General features: G+C 42.4%; 2 protein-coding genes across 2 annotated transcripts in view; both read left to right on the top strand.

Moving 5' to 3' along the window:
- LOC134876089 (kinesin-like protein KIF1C) overlaps positions 1-16,399 on the top strand; it is a 29,349-nt gene extending 12,950 nt beyond the window's left edge. The window contains 23 exon segments of the mRNA XM_063900938.1: positions 73-138; positions 366-544; positions 1,632-1,743; positions 2,563-2,640; positions 2,729-2,794; positions 3,034-3,139; positions 3,447-3,525; positions 3,628-3,776; positions 4,247-4,360; positions 5,246-5,343; positions 5,419-5,498; positions 5,874-5,949; positions 6,054-6,133; positions 6,567-6,661; positions 7,464-7,547; positions 7,771-7,951; positions 8,273-8,345; positions 11,173-11,271; positions 11,488-11,649; positions 11,778-12,068; positions 12,242-12,599; positions 12,847-13,540; positions 13,542-16,399. Coding sequence (XP_063757008.1) covers positions 73-138; positions 366-544; positions 1,632-1,743; positions 2,563-2,640; positions 2,729-2,794; positions 3,034-3,139; positions 3,447-3,525; positions 3,628-3,776; positions 4,247-4,360; positions 5,246-5,343; positions 5,419-5,498; positions 5,874-5,949; positions 6,054-6,133; positions 6,567-6,661; positions 7,464-7,547; positions 7,771-7,951; positions 8,273-8,345; positions 11,173-11,271; positions 11,488-11,649; positions 11,778-12,068; positions 12,242-12,599; positions 12,847-13,540; positions 13,542-13,668 — 3,447 coding nt within the window. The 3' untranslated portion in view covers positions 13,669-16,399.
- A 436-nt stretch (positions 16,400-16,835) lies between these two features.
- LOC134876271 (platelet glycoprotein Ib alpha chain) lies at positions 16,836-21,032 on the top strand. The gene is made up of 6 exons (XM_063901251.1): positions 16,836-17,207; positions 18,516-18,611; positions 18,988-19,179; positions 19,451-19,546; positions 19,621-19,800; positions 19,890-21,032. The coding sequence occupies exons 1-6, from the start codon at positions 17,052-17,054 to the stop codon at positions 21,030-21,032; spliced, it is 1,863 nt and encodes a 620-aa protein (XP_063757321.1). The 5' UTR covers positions 16,836-17,051.
- The last annotated feature ends 377 nt before the right edge of the window (positions 21,033-21,409 follow it).

Here is a 21,409-nt window from a genome sequence, read left to right as displayed (position 1 = left end):
ATACAGACCGTACATATACAGGTAAATATAATATATACATTATATAATGTGTGTGTGTGTGTGTGTGTGTAGCTGTGTGAGGATCTGTTTCAGAGAACCGGACAGAACGTGGATCCTGACCTGAACTACTCTGTGGAGGTAAACCTCTTTATTCACACGTATGGTGTCCCTGAAGGTCAAAACATTTCAGAAATCACAACAACAACAACAACAACAACAACAACAACAACAACAGCAACATAAACTCAGGAAGGAGGATGTTTGTGTGATTTCATGTTTTCTTGGATTTCTTTCTCAAATATTTTCGTGATTTTTTTCCAAACACTTTTTCTGTTTTTGTAACGAACGTGTTTCTGCCCCCCCAGGTCTCGTACATGGAGATTTACTGCGAGCGGGTCCGGGACCTCCTGAACCCAAAGTCCTCCGGGACTCTGAGGGTCCGAGAGCACCCGATCCTCGGACCCTACGTGGAGGATCTCTCCAAACTTGCCGTCACCGGGTTCTCCGACATCCGGGACCTGATGGACGCCGGCAACAAGGCGCGGTGGGTCCTCGTTATTATTAACGAGAGTTATTACCTCACAGCAGGGGTTCTCAACGGGGTGGAGGCAATCGCTTTTAAAGGGGGGCGTTTTATAGACTAAAGAATATTCTTATTAATATTAATATTTAGAAATGTTAACATGTAACTTAAATCTGAGCGGATTTGAGTTTTTATAGTAATCTAATTTAGCAGCCTAATAAGAAAATATAGTAAGAATTGAAATACAAAATGAATATAATATATAGAATATATAGAATATATAGAATATATAGAATACAATATAATATATATATATTGTATTCTATATATTCTATATAATATATAGTATACAATATAATCTATATAATATATAGAATACAATATATTATATATAATACAATATAATATATAGAATATATAGAATACAATATAATATATAGAATATATAGAATACAATATATTATATATAATACAATATAATATATAGAATATATAGAATACAATATAATATATAGAATACAATATATTATATAGAATATATATAATATATAGAATACAATATAATATATAGAATATATATAATATATAGAATACAATATAATATATAGAATATTGTATTCTATATATAATATATAGAATACAATATAATATATATATAATATATATTATATTGTATTCTATATATAATATATAGAATACAATATAATATATATATAATATATATTATATTGTATTCTATATATTATATTGTATTCTATATATTCTATAGATTCTATATATTATATTGTATTCTATATATTATATATAGAATACAATATAATCTATATAATATATATATGTAATATAATATAAATCCTATATAATAATCCGTCTTAGAGCAGAGACAGTTAGCCTACACTTTATGTGATGGGGGGCGGAAAGCGACCTGGGTAATGCAAAGGAGCGCTGGCCCAAAAAAGGTTGAGAAGCACTGCTACAGAGCCAGGAGCTGGACCCATCCTTTAAGGGTTTACCGAGGCATTCTGGGAAATGTAGTCCAGATCATTAACCTGTGAATCCGACCCGTGTGTTTATGATTAATGTCTGAGTTCCTGCTCTCTGTCTGCAGGACGGTGGCGGCGACCAACATGAACGAGACCTCCTCCCGATCCCACGCCGTCTTCACCATCGTCTTCACTCAGAGACGGAGGGACCAGATGACCAGCCTCGACACAGAGAAGGTGCGACAAATATTTATCTACGTTTTAAAATAAATAAAAACACATCTTTAATTTAATATTATCTAAATTAATCCATGACAATAAATTAACATGTATTTGTTTTTTACTTTTTGAAATGTATTTATATTTATTTAAAATATTCATTTGTGTTTTATTTGTTTGTGTTTTATTTGTTTGTGTTTTATTTGTTTGTGTTTTATTTGTTTTTTTTTTTTTTTTTTTTTTTTTTTTTTTTTTTTTTTTTTTTTTTTTTTTTTTTTTTTTTTTTTTTTTTTTTTTTTTTTTTTTTTTTTTTTTTTTTTTTTTTTTTTTTTTTTTTTTTTTTTTTTTTTTTTTTTTTTTTTTTTTTTTTTTTTTTTTTTTTTTTTTTTTTTTTTTTTTTTTTTTTTTTTTTTTTTTTTTTTTTTTTTTTTTTTTTTTTTTTTTTTTTTTTTTTTTTTTTTTTTTTTTTTTTTTTTTTTTTTTTTTTTTTTTTTTTTGTTTTTTTTTTTTTTTTTTTTTTTTTTTTTTTTTTTTTTTTTTTTTTTTTTTTTTTTTTTTTTTTTTTTTTTTTTTTTTTTTTTTTTTTTTTTTTTTTTTTTTTTTTTTTTTTTTTTTTTTTTTTTTTTTTTTTTTTTTTTTTTTTTTTTTTTTTTTTTTTTTTTTTTTTTTTTTTTTTTTTTTTTTTTTTTTTTTTTTTTTTTTTTGTTTGTGTTTTATTTGTTTATATTTTATTTGTTTGTGTTTTATTTGTTTGTGTTTTATTTGTTTGTGTTTTATTTGTTTGTGTTTTATTTGTTTGTGTTTTATTCATGTATAATTGATTACCTGTGTTTCCAGGTGAGTAAGATCAGTCTGGTGGATCTGGCAGGAAGTGAACGCGCCGACTCTTCGGGGGCAAAGGGAACCCGGCTAAAGGTCAGAGGTCACATCTTCACTCTTATTCTTTATCCTTTCATTGTTATTTTTGGTTGCTCATCAACATGTCTCTGTTTCCTCTGAACAGGAAGGAGCCAACATTAATAAATCCCTCACCACGCTGGGGAAGGTCATATCCGCTCTGGCTGAGATGGTTAGTAGTTCCTTTCATTAGTGACTCATCATATTATCACATAATTATAATGAGGAATACATCTCCCTATGAATATAGAATGTTTGGTATGTTGTTATTTTATCTCTGTATTACCGTTTATCCATGATGTTTTTGTGTTGAATTTACTTGTTAATATACATGTTTTTACTGTAGGTCACTGTTATTGTTTATATATGTGTGTTTTCTATCTTTTAAATATTGTACCATTTTATCCATAGTTCCTTTCTTCCACCCTTTCTGTGCAGCAGAGCAACAAGAAGAGGAGGAGTGACTTCATCCCCTACAGAGACTCCGTGCTCACCTGGCTGCTGAAGGAGAACCTGGGTGAGAAGAAGTACAATCAGATCAGTAATCCAGAATCAATCCTCAGGATGTAGTACAGGATGTAGTACTGTACTACATCCTGTACTACATCCTGTACTACATCCTGTACTACATCCTGTACTACAGTACTATATATATATATACTACATCCTGTACTACATCCTGTACTACATCCTGTACTACAGTACTATATATATATATATATATATAGTACTGTAGTACAGGATGTAGTACAGTACTATATATATATATATATATATAGTACTGTAGTACAGGATGTAGTACCAGTACTTCCTGTGTTCTTCAGGAGGAAACTCCCGCACCGCGATGATCGCCGCTCTGAGTCCGGCAGACATCAACTACGAGGAGACGCTCAGCACGCTGCGGTCAGACTCACACACACACACACACACACACACACACACACACACACTGCTGCAGTAATCTAACACACACACACACATTAATACTCGTGTTTCTGTGTGCAGGTACGCAGACCGGGCCAAACAGATCCGCTGCAACGCCATCATCAACGAGGACCCCAACGCCCGGCTGATCCGGGAGCTCAAGGACGAGGTGGAGCGGCTCCGGAGCCTGCTGTTCAGCCAGGGCCTGCAGGAGCTGCTGCAGAACACAAGTACTACTACAAATACATGCTAAATACACACTATATATAGTGTGTATTTATTATATACACTATAATACATGCAGTACTCTCTGAAGAGCTGCTGAGTACTCCAAATACACACGTCAAATACTGCAATATATACAGAGAAAAGCTCTTATTAATACCTCTTTATACTCTGCAGATATAATGAGAAACTGTGTGTGTGTGTGTGTGTGTGTGTGTGTGTGTGTGTGTGTGTGTGTGTGTGTGTGTGTGTGTGTGTGTGTGTGTGTGTGTGTGTGTGTGTGTGTGTGTGTGTGTGTGTGTGTGTGTGTGTGTGTGTGTGTCTGCGGTGTGTGTTTTGGTATGTATGGTATGTTAGGGCAGGGTATTTAAAGAGTGTGTGTGTGTGTGTGTGTGTGTGTGTGTGTGTGTGTGTGTGTGTGTGTGTGTGTGTGTGTGTGTGTGTGTGTGAGATTAACTCTCTCTCTCTGTAACAGTGAACAACAACAGCAGCAGCCCCCCCGCTGTGTCAGGCGCCCCCCCCTCCTCGCTGCAGCAGCTGGCTCTGACAGCCAATGGGATCGCTGAGAAGGATAGCTCTGCCCCCTCAGGTGTGTGTGTGTGTGTGTGTGTGTGTGTGTGTGTGTGTGTGTGTGTGTGTGTGTGTGTGTGTGTGTGTGTGTGTGTGTGTGTGTGTGTGTGTGTGTGTGTGTGTGTGTGTGTGTGTGTGTGTGTGTGTGTGTGTGTGTGTGTGTGTGTAACAGGAATTGTCTTTATTTTACATAAATCTGAACGGATACTTAAAAACTATTCCTGAAATCAGCTATTGTTGACTTATTATTGTTTACGTATTATTGTTTACGTATTATTGTTGACTTATTATTGTTGACTTATTATTGTTGACTTATTATTGTTTACGTATTATTGTTGACTTATTATTGTTTACGTATTATTGTTGACTTATTATTGTTGACTTATTATTGTTGACTTATTATTGTTGACTTATTATTGTTTACGTATTATTGTTGACTTATTATTGTTTACGTATTATTGTTGACTTATTATTGTTTACGTATTATTGTTGACTTATTATTGTTTACGTATTATTGTTGACTTATTATTGTTGAGTTATTATTGTTGAGTTATTATTGTTTACGTATTATTGTTGACTTATTATTGTTGACTTATTATTGTTGACTTATTGTTGACTTATTATTGTTGACTTATTATTGTTGACTTATTATTGTTGACTTATTATTGTTGACTTACTGTGCATACATTTTATTTTGTAGTCCCTTTAGTTGTTGTTTTATTTCATTTGTGAAAGTTCTGTCTTTCACTTTTATTTGAATGTATTTCCTTTCTTAGATTTTAATCCATGATTATTGTTTCCTGTGGCTTTACTTTGGAAGTCTCTCTGATTCCAGAAGGTCTACTTCCTATAAAAATATTAGTGTTTGTTCTTGTGATTTCCTCTGGAAATCTACTTCCTGCAGAGGCGGAGTCTTCGGCGGACGAGCCCCCCGACCCCGACCAGCTGATGGAGGACGAGGAGGAGCCAATCAGCAAAGAGGAGGCGGCGGAGCGGCTGCTGGTGGGGAGCCGTTGTGCTGATGGAGGTTAGAGGCGGAGTCTCTGCACCCTGACCTCTGACCTCTCTCTGTTTCAGGAGACGGAGAAGATCATCGCCGAGCTCAACGAGACGTGGGAGGAGAAGCTGAGGAAGACCGAGTCCATCCGTCTGGAGAGGTGTGTTCACTGACTCCACCTGCAGCGTTCATTCGACCTCAGTGACTTTTGTTTGTTGTTTGTTATTGTTGTTATTGAAACCTCGTTCTGAGAGGTTGAATTATCATTTGAGCAGCAGCAGCATTTTAGTGAAGATACAATTTAGAAAAGTGATGAAACGGTTCTGAGGAAGTCGAAACAGCCAGAGATAAAATAACAAGTATTTCATTGGTTCTCAGATTTCAGAACATCTTATTTATTTCTTATTTTTTTGTTTACATTTTCAGACTCCTTCTCTTGAAATATCTGACACGTTTTCTTTAGAATATTTTCTGCTTCCATGATAATTGGTTTGTGTGTTAAATGTATTTCATTGATCGATCATTGTGTCCTCAGAGAGTCGATCCTGGCGGAGATGGGCGTCTCCATTAAAGAGGACGGGGGCACGCTGGGGGTCTTCTCCCCTAAAGGAGTGAGTATGACCAGAGGAAAGATGTAAATAATATGAATAATGAGCTCTCCTTCAGACGTTAGCACTGTTAATGTAGCGTGTTTAAATAAAGGTTGATGTTTCAGACGCCTCACCTGGTGAACCTGAACGAGGACCCTCTGATGTCCGAGTGTCTGCTGTACTACATCAAGGAGGGCTTCACCAGGTCCGGCCTTCATCCGCTCATCACATTCAGTCCTGTACTCACAGGGTTATCGGGGGAGATGTGACTGTGCATGAATTAATATTCAGAAAGACAACACGACATGGTTATGTGTTTGAGATTCGCTTGGAAAAATGAAGGAAGAGTAATCCATTTCGATCATTCCCGAATTTATGAGACTAAAAACACCTTTAGGTGTTGTGTCCTGTCGTTGTGAGAGCGTCACAGATTTGAATTGAATATTAGATATGCTTTATTGTTGTTATTATTGTTATTATTAATAATGTTGTTGTGATTGTTACATGTTCTATTATCTAAGATATTTGATAAATCAAAGCAGGTTTGATTTTTGTATTTTTCTAAGATTAACAGATGTTGTTGTTTATTATTAATGTTGTTTACTCTGTATATTTGTTTATATTTATCTGTGTCTCAGGGTGGGTCAGCAGGACGTGGACATCAAGCTGTCGGGACATTTCATTAAAGAGATCCACTGTGTGTTCGTGAGTGAGACCAACGAGCAGGGGGAAGGTGAGACTGCTGTCTGTCTGTCTGTCTGTCTGTCTGTCTGTCTGTCTGCCTGCCTGCCTGCCTGTCTGCCTGCCTGTTTGTCTGTGTTTTATCGCCCTCTGGTGGTTGGACTGGAAACCGTTTTTGTTCAGGTTTCCCCGGGAAAAACATTCGGCGTTGAAAATGAAAGGAATACTAAAAACTCTGAAACCCAAATATAAAATAAAGAAGAAATATTTCACAATGTCAGACACAAAACAGTTTTCTGACATTGTGAAATGACTTTTTATTAAGGAATTAAATTACTTCAAATGGCAAAAACATAAATATTATTGTAACACTTTTCTCTGGTTCATTTGTTCCCAAAGTCTCAGAAGAATTTCAGCCTTTATTTTGAATTCATGACTTCTTCCACAAACAATCACTAATTAAGTCCACTAAATGGACTGTGTGTGTGTGTGTGTGTGTGTGTGTGTGTGTGTGTGTGTGTGTGTGTGTGTGTGTGTGTGTGTGTGTGTGTGTGTGTGTGTGTGTGTGTGTGTGTGTGTGTGTGTGTGTGTGTGTGTGTGTGTGTGTGTGTGTTCAGTGAGTGACTGTTTCTTCTTCTCTCTGTAAAAGCTGCACGGAAATCTGTCTGCAGGTATCTAACCCTCATGTTTCTAGATATACAGCCCCCTGTGTGTGTGTGTGTGTGTGTGTGTGTGTGTGTGTGTGTGTGTGTGTGTGTGTGTGTGTGTGTGTGTGTGTGTGTGTGTGTGTGTGTGTGTGTGTGTGTGTGTGTGTGTGTGTGTGTGTGTGTAACCTCTGCTGTGTGTGTTTTTAGTGGTAGTGACTCTGGAGCCGTTAATCGGAGCGGAGACGTACGTTAACGGGAAGCAGATCGAGGATGCCGTCGTTTTAAAACAAGGTGAAAGTACTTTAGGTTATCCTCTTATTTTATTTTTTAAATATTGAATTAGAGAAATGGTGTGCAGGGTATTTTATCTTAAAATATAACAGCCATATTTACTTTTTGGGTTTTTTTGCAAAGCATGATGATTTCCATCATGTCTGTCCGTGCTTTTATTGTGAAACCCTGTGTGTGCTCTTATTTTGAAACTCCCCGTGTTACTGAAACCCCCTGTGTTCAGGGCACCGGATCGTGATGGGGAAGAACCACGTCTTTCGGTTCAACCACCCGGAGCAGGCCCGTCTGGAGCGGGAGCGTAGCGCCAAGCCCGACCTGCAGGGAGAGCCGGAGGACTGGAACTACGCCCAGAGGGAGCTGCTGGAGAAGCAGGGCATCGACATCAAGCTGGAGATGGAGAAGAGGTGAGGAGGAAACGCAGAGGCAGAAAAAATATCTGCAAAGACTGAAGAATTCAGAATAAATAGAGGATCTTTGTCATTGTTTTACATTTAGATTAAGATCAATGTTCACCAGAGGAGAAATAATTTGGTTTCAGCACAGACAGAAGTAATCAAACATTTCATTGTTTCACTTGAATTAATTAGTGTGTGTGTGTGTGTGTGTGTGTGTGTGTGTGTGTGTGTGTGTGTGTGTGTGTGTGTGTGTGTGTGTGTGTGTGTGTGTGTGTGTGTGTGTGTGTGTGTGTGTGTGTGTGTGTGTGTGTGTGTGTGTGTGTGTGTCAGGCTGCAGGATATGGAGGTTCAGTACCGTAGAGAGAAAGAGGAGGCCGACCTGCTGCTGGAGCAACACAGACTGGTGGGTTATTAAACTTAATATATATAAATACACTGTGTATACATATATATATATATATATATATATGTATATATATATATATATATATATTAGTGCTGTCAAACGATTAAAAAATGTAATCGAGTTAATCACAATTACAGGTTGTGATTAATCACAATTACAGGTTGTGATTAATCACAAGTTTAAAATACTAGTATTTACTTGCATTTTTGGGGAGATAAAACAAATACATCATGTGTGGTGTTGGAATAAAGAAACGCATGACTAACTGGTTAGAGGAACCACAGTTTTTACTTCATTATAAGATCTCAGCTTAGTTGTGATCATTTCTGAACTAGAATCTATTAGTTTGCTGAGTAAGAAGTGTCAGGGAGTGCTTGGCATTGCTCACAACATCCGTAATGAACTGCAGACTAGAAGGATTAGCAGACAACCACATAAACAGTTACAAAGTGACGCCTGCTACAAAGTGAATGTGAACAGCTTGCCTGTAAAGAGTTTGCAAAGTAACATCTCACCCAAATGAATGCTGTAGTGAGTAACAGTGGGCCTATTTAACAAACTGAATGCCATAGTGTCTTTGAAGGTACAGAGTGAGCAGTCCCTTTTCACTCTTAGTTGAATCAGATTATTTTAAACAGCGTGAACTTGTGTGACATGACTCCAGTCCACCTGTTCATACACTCTACTTTTCTTTCAACCAGTTGCTCAGGCAGACCAGCTTGTTGACATTTTCAGATGACAGAGCGGACCTCTTCTTCTGCACAATGTGGCCTGCCAAAGACAACAGTCTCTCACATGGCACTGTTGGGGCAGGTGTAGCCAAGCACCTCTGTGCAATATGGGCCAGCTTACCTTGAGCACCTGTGTGTGCCGCCCACCACTGTAGTGGACATGCCTCTCTGCCGACACTGGGCTCTGCTTTATACCTGTCTACAGTTTTGTCTGTGGACAGTGCCTCATCATCAGACTCTGACTCTGACCCCATCAGTAGGAGGGCCATCTTCTTCTTCTTGGTGGCTCTGGTTCAATTTCCTCTCCGGATGGCTGTGATGCAGGTTCTCTGTCCTTCAGCATCTCACTCAGCTTTTGCCACACCTCTTCCCTCTCTGCTCTGGGCAGGCACCTGAGGTCCTTGAATCTGGGATCTAGAGCTGTTGCTACCTTTAGCCATAACAGGTTTGTGTTGTCCTTTCGTCTGTTGAGGTCCTCTGTGAATGCAGTCTTGAAGCGCACTATGTAGGCAGGGTCAACATCTGAGACCTCCATCGTACCAAGAGGTGGCAGAGTGCAGGCAGCACTACAGAGCAGGACACATATCTGTCACCACCCAGGAGCTCAGTGACATACCTACAAACACACAAACCAACAGTATTAATGACTACACCTTTAATTCATTTAACACCCATTTAGGGGACAGGCCTACAACTATTTCTGAAGTACAATAACAAAGTGACTATTGTATTCATTGTATTTGCCAGAAAATAAAATTGGAGATGATGAGTATTGGAGATGGGAAGTCACCTTACCTGCATGGCTCCAGCAGTGTTTCCAACTTTGCCAGCCTGTCATATTCAGCTGAGGTTAGCATGGCTAACTTGTGCTTCTGCTGTGCTGGCGTTGCCTTCAGTGGGTCTTTGTTGTTTTGGACACGCTTTATCATTTCGAGAGTTGAACTCCAGCGCGTGGGTATGTCCTGGACAAGTGACTGCTCTTCTTGCCCATGAGAGGCTTGCTGAAGTTTCAGCTCTGCTGTGTTTGCAGGACTGTGTTTGAAATGTCCGACTGTTTTACGGCACTTGGCTAAAGCACTGTCAAACCCGCTGTCACGGAGAGGCACCGTGATTACCCTCTGTATAATGTGCGCTACACAGGGCATGTGCTCGAATGGTAGACTCCTTGCCTGCTGTCTGTTCCTATAGTGGTGGCCTTGTCTGTAATCTCCCACTCCTTTGCAACTTCAAGAAACTGACTAGCACATGCTTCTGCAAAATGCCTTTCCTCTGTTTTCACCACACCTAAAGCGAACGAGTGCAGTTGCCATTGGTCATCGATTAGGTGTGCTGTTACACCGAGGTAGTAATGGTTGCTTACTGATGTCCAGTGGTCTCCAGTCGGTGCAATAAATGTAGCCTGTGCCAACTGCTCCGCTTCTTTGCCTTTTCTCTGCCAAACAATTCATGAATTCTGGAGACAATAGTTCCCCTAGCAGGTGGCTTGTATGATGGGTCATCGGAGGCGATCTGGATAATACCTTGAAGCCCCTGGTCTTCAACGATGTTGATGGGCCTGCAGTCAACGGGGATCCCTTTAGCGATAGCATGGGTTAGCTTAGTTGTTGTCGCTCTGTGGACAGACTTGCCCTTGCTGCACTCTGCCAGTGTAGTTTGGCGAACACGGCTTGATGCTGTCTCAGTGCTAGCATCAGCAAAGATGTGCTTTGCCCGAAGATGGTACTTCAGGCTCGTTGTGCTTCGGTGGAAGGACAGTTCATCACTGCAATATGTGCACACAACTTTGGTTTGATCTGAACTTCCGTCTGGAAGCTTTTTAAAACTAAATGTACCGTTAAGCACACCAGGGAACGCCTCCTCAGTCATCGTGTTATCTGTGTTTGTGACGCCTTTCAGTAATTCAGCCAGGTAAACATGCGCGCTGGAATTACGGTAGGAAGTTTGGGGTCAAACTTGAGAATGTGATTCATTTGCGTTCATTTTTTTTTAACGCGTTATGGTTTCAAGATTAATCGCGGACATTAACGTTGACAGCCCTAATATATATACAGACTATATAGTGTGTATTTATATATATATGTTCTGTGCTGTAGTACGCAGACAGTGACAGTGGAGACGACTCTGACAAACGATCGTGTGAAGAAAGCTGGAGACTCATCAGCTCTCTGAGAGAGAAGCTACCTGCTAACAAGGTGCACACACACACATTTTATGAATCACAGAATTTCATTTTGTTTTAGTTCTTGAACATTTAAGAATATCTTTTATTAAGTTTACAATGTTATCATTGTGACCACCGGAGGGCGATAACACACAGACACAGGGCTCTGTCACCTGTCTCTCACCTGTCTCTCACCTGTTGCTCACCTGTCTCTCACCTGTCGCTCACCTGCCCCCCCACCCCCCAGGTTCAGTCCATAGTAAAGCGCTGTGGCCTCCCCAGCAGTGGTAAGCGCCGGGAGCCCCTCAGGGTTTACCAGATCCCCCAGAGGAGGAGGATCAGCAAAGACCCCAAACGGGTCACTATGGAGGACCTGAGGATGCAGGCAGTGAAGGAGATCTGCTACGAGGTGAGGAGCTTAGCTGAGCTGAGCTGAGCTGAGCTGAGCTTAGTGACTGGGAGCAGAGGGAAACTGCTAGAACACCGAGGAATGATCTTCTTCCTGAGGCTGAGTGTAACACCCCTCTCCTCCACCAGGTGGCGCTGGGGGACTTCCGTCACTCGCGGCAGGAGATCGAGGCGCTGTCCATCGTGAAGATGAAGGAGCTGAGCCGCATGTACTCGAAGAAGGACCCCAACGAGAGGGAGAGCTGGAGGTTCGTATCCCAGGACGTCTGCGACACTGTGGGCATCGGAGAGGAGAGGAGCCCCCCCACTGAGGAGGGGGGAGGAGCAGGGGAGACGGGGGAGGGAGGGGAGGGAGGGGAGAAGAAGAACAACATGTACGACCTGAAGGCGCACATCGACAAACTCACCGACATCCTGGAGGTGAGAGCGGCTGTTCCCCTGAGCTACACAGGGATATAATATTCAATATCATTATTCATTGTGTGTGTGTGTGTGTGTGTGTGTGTGTGTGTGTGTGTGTGTGTGTGTGTGTGTGTGTGTGTGTGTGTGTGTGTGTGTGTGTGTGTGTGTGTGTGTGTGTGTGTGTGTTGCAGGAAGTGAAGCTGCAGAACAACATGAAGGACGAGGAGATCCGGGCTCTGAGGGACCGGATGATAAAGATGGAGTCCATCATCCCTGTGGAAGGGGAGGAAGAGGAGGGGGGAGGGTCTCCTTTCAGGGGGGAGGAAGAGGGGGAGGAGGAGGAGGAGGAGGAGGAGGAGGAGGGAGAGGCCCGGGGGGAGGGAGACCCTCCTCCTAAGAAACCGGAGGTCCGGGTGAAGCGTCTGATGGACGAGGACCCGGCCTTCAGGAGAGGGCGCCTCCGCTGGCTGAAGCAGGAACAGCAGCGCATCCTGAACCTGCAGCAGCAGAACATCCGGGGAAAGCTCCGGAACCAGAACCAGAGTCCAGGTGAGAACTAGAGCCAGGGTCAGAACCTGAGCCAGAGTTTTTTCTGAGATTCTGACTTTATTTATAAATTCACACCACAAGACTCCATTACTAAAACCGTCCTCTCATGAGGATTTAATAATCAGCGGTTAAACAGGAAGTGGGGAAAGGGGCGTGGCTACTTGATGTGGAACTCTGGGTACGGTAGTGTGAGAGGTCGTCAATCGGTAAATTTGATTGATTGTCTCCCCTTTCTCCCCGCCTGCAGGTCAGCCCTCCCCCATGGTCCCGGTCCACCTCCCTGGTACTGGGCGCTTCATCCCTCCCCAAGAGTGCAAGCTGAAGTTCCCCTTCAAGAGTAACCCCGCCCACCGGTTGTCATGGGGACCGGCCACCGCTGCCCTACAGGCGCTGGGACTTGGAGAGGGAGGGGGAGGAGATGGTGGGGAGGAAGGGGGAGGAGTGGGGGAGGGTAAAGCATCGCCCTCAGCCCCCCTTCCCCCCCCCCATCAGGGTCTTTTGCCCCTCCCCTTCCTGCAGGCTCCGCCCCCTCCTCGCATGCGAAGCCCCAGCCCTCACCGCAACTGGCAACAACAACAGCGTAACCACGGCAATCAGGGCGGCTTCTTCAACAACCAGCACGGTAACCAGGCTAACCAGCATAGCAACCAGCAGCAGAACCGCCGTTACCGACGCAACTCGTTCGATGGCTCCGCCCACCACGGCAACAGTAACTATGATAACGATCACCAGGGGCGACCGAGGCAGAGGAGGGGGGCATCGCCCGGCCCGAGAGGAGGAGGGGGAGGAGGAGAGGGGGGGGGGTTCCCTTACAACCATCCCCCCCACCATCAGTTCCACCCCCACCCGTACTACAACCCCCACAATGCACCATTCCAGCCCGCTCCAGGGGGTCTGCCGCCACCGCCACCGCACCACTACCACAGTCTGCCACGCCCCGGGGGCCCCCCCCCCTGACGTGATGCTGATGGGTGCTGGGCCTCCAGTGGGGGGGTGGGGCTTCAACACGCCGCCCCGGATGAGGAGGCAGTTCAGCGCACCGGACCTCAAAAACAGCAAGGACATGTGACCGCAGCGGGCCTCTGATTGGCTGCTGTGATCAAGGACATGACCATGTGACCGCAGCGGGTCTCTGATTGGCTGCCGCGTGTGCGTTTAAGCACCTTTACAACACTAGAGCAGCCCTCACACACACCCTGTACCTCTACTCCTGCTGTGTGTGTGTGTGTGTGTGTGTGTGTGTGTGTGTGTGTGTGTGTGTGTGTGTGTGTGTGTGTGTGTGTGTGTGTGTGTGTGTGTGTGTGTTTTTCCCAGGGTCTCTTTTCTTGTTATAAACTGACATGCTAAGCTAACTTAGGTCTGGTGAACATGTGATCAGCTGTTTTGGCCCCTCAAGAACACGGGACCCTGGGACCATCGCTCACCCTGCTAGCACGCGTTGGCTCTGTGTTTTGTTGCTGTGTGTAAGGCTGTCGAACAGGAAGGAAGTGTGTCCCGTTATCAGATGTTATTAATGGCTGCGTTGATGATTAGCCGTTTTTGAAACAGTGCTTTGAAGCTGAAGTGTTAGCTTCCGTGGCTAGCCACTGTTAGCAGAAGTCTCCTGATGTTGTGTGTTTCTACTGAAAGAAGAAGTATGTTGTTTTGTTTATCTCTGAGTTAAATGAGCTCCTCCTTGTTAGCCGAATTTAGCCCTGGAGGCTAACTAGCTCGATACAGCCAGAGAGGGTTAGCCTGCTAGCCTGAGCAATGAGTAGAGCGAAGGGAAAGTATTAGCTTAGCTTAGCTTAGCTTAGCTTAGTTTAGCCAAAGCAGCATTTATGGTGTACGGGGATTATTGAGGCTCGTAGTTCTGTTTCTCCCTTGTGTTCCTGAAGTGCTATCAACCAAAGAGCGCGGTGGACAGACAGACAGGTGTACAGTACAGACAGACAGGTGGATTTAATGGAAGGTGTAAGGAAGAAGTGAAGTGGCATGTTGGATGATTTAAAGCGTTGTGTGTATATTTGAAGTTTGTTTTTATAAAGATGAATCTATTTTAAAACGGGCTGTGTCACCTTCACTGTCTGGCAATCGTGGGAAATGCAAGCGATGTGACTTATTCGACACACGTGGGAGACATGATGGAGTGAGGCCCATGTGAGCAAGGAACTCTGGGAAATGTAGTATAAGACAGAAGGAAAAGAGACTTTGTGTCTGAAGTTACATGTTCTGTGTGATTTTACATTTAGAAACGACAATTCAAAGAGTAATAATGTCCATGAAGGACGAGGATTAAACGGCTGCTTTCAGGAGACGTTGGGAAGCTGGGAATCTTTGTCTTTTTCTCCATTTTACGTTGAATTGAATGTCACCTTTTGTCGACATACGGTCGTACTTTTTACGTCATTTATCAAAGAATATCCGGCGTTTCTCAATACCAAGAATGCAAAGAACGGACTTGTGTACTTGGGGAGAACGTTCTTGCGAGTTGTTCTTGGAAGAATGAACTTTTTGAGACGATGTGCACTTGCTGGTATTGCGCAATACACAATTGTGGAGCTTCTAAACTCCGAAAACGTTTAAGCAGAGAAAGGCCCATAGTTTGAATTGTCAGGGAATAGCAGAAAACGCTCGTTACAGTTACTTTAAAGCGTTCTGGCTATAAAAACAAAGAACTACAGAGTGAAGTTGAATAACATTGTTAAAATTACGCGGTTTTTTTTAGGGTTTTACAATTAAATTGGCAATAAAAGTGCTGAAGTGCGCTTGGGTTTAACGAAGTAACCCTCGCAGTACGTGTATCCTAAATGTACGAAATGTTTTAGGCAGGTGTGTCTCATGTAGATGTACCATAAAGTCTCTTGGGACCTCTGAACCCAACAGGAAGTCGGACATTTGGAATTCAGTTTGAGATTATCTTTTTGTGGCAAAAAAAGTTTGAAGTGATATTTCCAACTTCCCAAATGTCCCTGAACGCAGCCTCAGGGTTTTTTGTTTTTTTTTACCTGCCATGAATGATGACGCGTTTACTGTCAGCTGGGAGTTTTCGGTACTGCCTGAACCCCGCCCCACACAGAGCAATGTGTTGTGGGAGAGATGACGAGGGGGGCTCGTGCGCTCCGTGACTTTCTTTATTTTTAACAAGGTGATGACAAAAACACAGGAAGTGATTGTGATTGGCTGGAGAAGCATGTCTCCGGAATCGACCAATCACAGGACAATCTCGATTATTATCTGCCGCCACCGCCGGGCATGATGGGAGATTTCCTTTTTATGATTTAGCTTTTTTTTATTTCCAGCGTGGGCTTTTCTGATTGGCTGTTTTCTTTGTTTACTCATTTACTTCCTGTATTTTAACTCCGCCTACATGTGCTATGTGACGTCACTATTATAATTATAACTGTCATTGAGTATAAAAACGTGTCTTTAATATCGGGTTCTGCTGCTGCTAAAGGGATCTTCTTCGCCCTCATGCAAGTGTGTGTGTGTGTGTGTGTGTTGGATGTCTACGTGTGTTTCCGGGTTAATTTAGGATTATAATCTGAAGTGTGCGTCACGGTATAAATCTGATTTGTTGTTTTTCTTCTTGAATCTTCCGTTTAGTTTTTATTATTTTCGGGCGTTTTGAGAGGAGGAGGAGGAGGAGGAGGAGTAGGGGGCCTTATCCAATCACAACCTCAGAATCCTTCTAGACTCGATGACATCATGGTCTAGCCCTCCTCCCATTGACTGAGTTAGTTTTTCTGTCGTTGTCAGGATCAATCTCAGGCTCGACCTGCAGAAACACGGCGGCAATAAACTGTCAGCGAAACACTAAACCCCCGAGTCACTGTCTCCTCGTTATTTCTGCACCGTCATGTTCCATTCACTGTCCAACACCCCCCCCCCCCCCTCTGGGATTTACAAGTGAGGATTCAAAAGCATCGTTAAAGTTAAAAGTCCCTTCCAGAAGAAATCCCTTCTGCCTTCTGGTTTTTAATCTGAGAGGTCACGTTTGATTGGTTGGGAACTTGGGGCCCCTTTCAGCTGGAAATGTGTGATTTCTTCCCCCTGGGTTTTCTACTCTTTCTTCTAATTATTATTTTTGACTTATTAAAATGTTTCATTTACATTTCTCCGATTTCTTTTGTATTTGTTTTCTTACATTTAGTTTTTACGCTTTAATTCATCAAATGAAATCCCATAATGTGCATTTCAATATCTTTTTTAATAATACTGAGAACAATGATAATTATGTATATTCCCTCTCACTGAAATATCAGACAGAACATTTAAATTCAATGTTGTTTCCTGCTCTTTTAACCCTGTTGAGGGTTGAAGCACACGCTATCAACAGACACTCAGCGGTCTTATCACACTTCCTGTTTCAGCAGCTGTCAGTCACACACACACACACACACACACACAGTACAGTCAGAACAGTCAGAGTGTTTCTTCAGTTTCTCTCAGGAGCTGCAGGTATTGCCCAGAATGCGCCTCCTCCTCCTCCTCCTCCTCTTCCTCGTTGGCACGGTAACAGCCGTTCCCGGTTGTCATGGCGACAGAGATAAGGACCACCGCACACGGCAGAACTGCACCGCGGCGGGATTCACCGGAGTACCGGCAGGACTCGAACCGGCAACCAAGGTAACACCAAGAGCAGGGAAGAGCGGGAACACTGACTTCAGTCTGTAAAATGTAAAGACATTAAACTGTAGAGAAATTTAAGGAAAGATTTTTTTAAAAAGTGAAAGTACAAATATTTTGGGAAATAGTATCCTCCCATCAGGGGAACTGCAAAGTCAAAATATAACTGCTAATAATAAAAACTATGATGACAAACCAATACGTACAGTATTAATGAAAAGAAAATATCGTTTATTCTTACTCAAATAGAAATGAATAAATAATAGAAATGAATAAATAATAAAATGAATAAATAATAAAATGAATAAATAATAGAAATGAATAAATAATAAAATGAATAAATAATAGAAATGAATAAATAATAAAATGAATAAATAATAAAATGAATAAATAATAGTTTTAAAAAGTGAAAGTACAAATATTTTGGGAAATAGTATCCTCCCATCAGGGGAACTGCAAAGTCAAAATATAACTGCTAATAATAAAAACTACTATGATGACAAACCAATACGTACAGTATTAATGAAAAGAAAATATCGTTTATTCTTACTCAAATAGAAATGAATAAATAATAGAAATGAATAAATAATAAAATGAATAAATAATAGAAATGAATAAATAATAGAAATGAATAAATAATAGAAATGAATAAATAATAGAAATGAATAAATAATAAAATGAATAAGAATAAAATGAATAAATAATAGAAATGAATAAATAATAGAAATGAATAAATAATAAAATGAATAAATAATAGAAATGAATAAATAATAGAAATGAATAAGAATAAAATGAATAAATAATAAAATGAATAAATAATAAAATGAATAAATAATAAAATGAATAAATAATAGAAATGAATAAGAATAAAATGAATAAATAATAGAAATGAATAAGAATAAAATGAATAAATAATAAAATGAATAAATAATAAAATGAATAAGAATAAAATGAATAAGAATAAAATGAATGTGAAAAAACTAAGAAAATGCGTAAAAAATATAAGAATTGTAAAACGATTTAGAAATACCGAAGTAAACAAGATGTGTAAACCTACTTGGTAATAACACCGACTGTCATTCTGAAAAGCAGTCCACCTTGCTCTGCATTTTGTCCTGTAATGTAAAAAATAGGGATCAAAGCAGCGCCCGCGTTGCTCTGTGAAGCTTCCTGTTTTAAACACGTTTTCTGGGTCCTTTGACGGACGGGACCTCAGCAGGAAAAACGGGCTCCTGTTGCGGAGCGATAAGAGGGCAGCGGTTTGACAGGAAACAGCTTTGACTGTTTCTTCTTCTTCTTTTTTTTTAGGTGCTGTTGTTTCCCCAGAACCTGTTCTCCAGCCTCTCCTGGACCTCCTTCCAGATATTCATAGAGATCTACGAGATCGACCTCACCGGAAACAAGGTCTCTGATGAGTCCGGAAGCAATGATAGTAAAGACATACACGACATATTAATCTATATAAATATCTCCCGCCTGAACACGGAAATCACGAGGATGCAGACCGTGAAGGAAGCATGATAGGAATTAGGGATTGTAGCCCGTTAGCAAGGAAAGATGCAAACCAATCAGGAGGCTTGTTAAGATTTCAAGATGCTAACTATGAAATTAGCTTGCTAGGAAGGATGTATACCGAGAAGGAGGCCTCTAAGGATATCAGGGTGCATGACGTGAAGGTAGCATAGGAGGTTAGGATGCAGATCAAGGATCTATATTAATATCTCTTGTTTTAGTTCTCCTTCGTATTTAAAATATAACTTTCTTGACTTCCTGTCTCCAGGTTCCAGAGCTGACCCCCAGCTCCGCTCCGATCCTCCCCAGCCTCAGTGTCCTCCGGCTGGGGTCGAATCTCCTGACGTCCCTCCCTGACGGATCCTTTTCAGCCTGCCCGGCGCTGACCGAACTCTACCTGGAGGGAAACGCCGTGGTTTCTCTGAGCGACAACACCTTCTCCGGACTCCGCAAGCTGGAGGTCAGGCCCTCTGTTAGCCAAGCATGTTGGGAAGTTAGGATGCAAAATATGAAGATAGGATGTAAGGAAAATAGGATTTACGCCATGAAGGTAGCTTGTTAAGAAGCCAGGACGTATTCTGTGAAGGTCGCATGTTGGGAAGTTAAGAGGAGTTTAATGGAGAGAACTTTGGATGCAGAACATTCAGGGAGCTTGTGAGGATGTTAGGATCATATCGGAAGTTTAGTTTTCTCAACTCCTCCTCGTCTCTCTTCTAACTCGCCCCTTCTAGATCCTGGACTTGTCGTCCAATCGTATCCAGGTTCTTCCAGACCTCATGCTACAGTCCTTCCCTGTGATCGAGACCCTGTTGATCGAGAACAATAAGGTGGGGAAACCATCATCTCCTTAACCCTCAGTTGTCCAGCCTGTAGCGGCCTATCCTAAAGCTTTTTATTTCAGGTCCTGACGATGCCTGACGGTTGGTTCAGCCCGAAGGAGGACGTGCCGTACCTTTATCTCTCGGCCAATCCCTGGGTCTGCTCCTGTTCCCTTGGTTACCTGCGCCATTACCTTGACGAATACGAATTCAACGTCTATGTCCGGGATGGACCAATCGTCACGACCAACGCTCTGAGTGTGGTGAGAACCGGCCATGGAAAGTCGTCCATCACCATGACTCCTATGGCTGAAAACCTGACTGATTTCTCACGGTTGCTTTCTGTCCTCAGGTGTGCGACTCCCCTCAGAGGCATAAGGCAACAGCTGTATTGAGCCTTGAAGAATCTGAGCTGTGTCCAACAGAGCCAGAACCTCCGAGTCGTGGAGACGGCAACAAGCAAATGGAAACTGTAGCTCCCCCCATCCCAGTTACTACTTCTACTCCCATTCCTACCACCACTGGTACCGCTGTTTCTACGACTACTCTTTTCCCTACTTTGCCTTTGACAACGAAGATCGTCAAGGAATTTAAGACCGAGTACCACAGAGTAGTGACATGGTCCTGGTACCAAACCTTTACAAAGGTCATTGAATGGTCAGATCACTCAGGGTCCGGGGTCAGAAGTGATGGGGGATGGGGCCCTCAAACCACCCTTCCTGCCGGCAGACCCTCAACTGAAACTCCGGCCAACATCATGCCAGCGAAAGCCCAGACTGATCCTTTAACCACCCCAGAGACAACCACCACCACCACCACCACCACCACCACCACCAAGGCCACCACTACCAAGGCAACAACCGCTGCTCCCAAGGCAACAACCGCTGCTCCCAAGGCAACAACCGCCGGCGGTAGGTTTAGTGGCGCCCGAGGGGCCGGGGTCTTCTGTTTCTGGCTCTTCACCGGCTGCTTCCTGCTGTGTCTGGCGGCGGCGGCGGCAATTTTGGCGACCGCGGCGAGGATGCTGCTCTGGTACCGGCAGATCTACAAGCCAATGAGAGTGGTGCTAACGAGGAGGCGGGAGGTCATTAGGCTGTTAACGAGGGGAGGGGGGGAAGGGAGGGCCGTGTATCGCTCGGTGCTGTACGTCCATAGAGAGGGAGGGGGTGCGGAAGAGAGAGGGGAGACCGGGGGAGTGTACAGGAACACGATGTACCGGCTGGTGAGCAAAGAGGAGGAAGTGGGGGGGAGGAACGTGATGGAGGAGTGTCGGGTTTCGGGGGAGGAAGTGGGGATAAAGGTGGGGGAGGTTTCCAGGAAGTGCTACAGTGTTATCCTGAGGGAGGAGGCAGGGGGGGGGGGGGGAGGAGCAGGACTGGGTGGTGGGGGGCTGGGAGGTGAAGCGAGGGGAGGCAGAGGAGCCAAGGAGCAGCTGGGGGGAGTGGCTTACTCATTACTTACCCAGCATGCCATGGGGTGTAGTCCCGCCTCCTGAGGGAGAGGCAGCTCAGTGATTGGTTAGCTGGATGAACGTCATGACATCACTTCCTGTCCAGCTTCTGTCACCTTTTTTATTCCATTAAAATATAACGTTTATTCACCTTTAAGGCATCGGAGTAAGAGAGTCCTTTATTCACAGAGAAAACTGTTTCCTGTTTCTAAAATATATTTTCCTTAAGTCTATCTCTCATTTTACATGAATTAATATTTGTAGTGGTTTGTCGTTGGCTTTAGCATATTTAAATTGTTATATTTGATTTGTTAATTATAATTCTTTTGAGGCAGTTGTTACCAAAAGACATTTGAAATAAATAAATATCCATACAATAATTTGTTGTCTTTTGAAAGATTTGAATACAATTTATAAAAAGG

The sequence above is a fragment of the Eleginops maclovinus genome, chromosome 14, assembly GCF_036324505.1.
Source record: "Eleginops maclovinus isolate JMC-PN-2008 ecotype Puerto Natales chromosome 14, JC_Emac_rtc_rv5, whole genome shotgun sequence".
In the NCBI taxonomy this organism is placed as follows: Eukaryota; Metazoa; Chordata; class Actinopteri; order Perciformes; family Eleginopidae; genus Eleginops; species Eleginops maclovinus.
The sequence above is the reverse complement of the archived record's forward strand: the minus strand, read 5'-3'. Positions and strand labels throughout refer to the sequence as shown.